Genomic DNA, 447 nt, shown 5'->3' with positions numbered 1-447 from the left:
CCATGGATCCCTCCAGCACTCCTGGTTACTCTCCTGTCCCCACAGACTGCATGTCGAGTCCTGGTCAAGTAGGGAGATGGAGAAGAGCATGAGGAGGAGGGGCTATCTTTGGATTTGATTTCTTCCTTTCTGTTAATATATTCTTTTGAGCCTTGTGCACCAGCATCTTCACCATTTCCATATTTCTCCTTTTCTGCTGAGGAGCAAGTTGATCTCCGCAATCTTTCAGTAGTTTCTTGGAAGTGGTAATACTCACGGTTGTCTCTTAGGAATCTCTCTGCATCTGACAGCCGCTTTCTCCCAGACTTCCCACTACTTGATGATGGCTCAGGAGAGCGCTTGATAATTCCTTTTATCTTGCAGCGACCTTGAGTGGAGCTGCCTGTAGTTGAAGTAGCCTGAGGTGTTTGTGGCAATGGTGTGCTAACAGGAAAGCCAAAGAAGTTT

General features: G+C 47.0%; 1 protein-coding gene across 1 annotated transcript in view; it reads right to left on the bottom strand.

Moving 5' to 3' along the window:
- Positions 1-447, bottom strand: part of LOC119592028 (peptidyl-prolyl cis-trans isomerase G-like) — a gene marked incomplete at its 5' end in the record, with an annotated part of 851 nt that extends 404 nt beyond the window's left edge. The window contains 1 exon segment of the mRNA XM_037940821.1: positions 1-447. Within this exon segment, the coding sequence (XP_037796749.1) occupies positions 1-447 (447 nt within the window).

This window comes from Penaeus monodon, chromosome 29 (assembly GCF_015228065.2).
Source record: "Penaeus monodon isolate SGIC_2016 chromosome 29, NSTDA_Pmon_1, whole genome shotgun sequence".
Classification (NCBI taxonomy): Eukaryota; Metazoa; Arthropoda; class Malacostraca; order Decapoda; family Penaeidae; genus Penaeus; species Penaeus monodon.
This window is presented reverse-complemented; position numbering and strand designations above follow the sequence as displayed.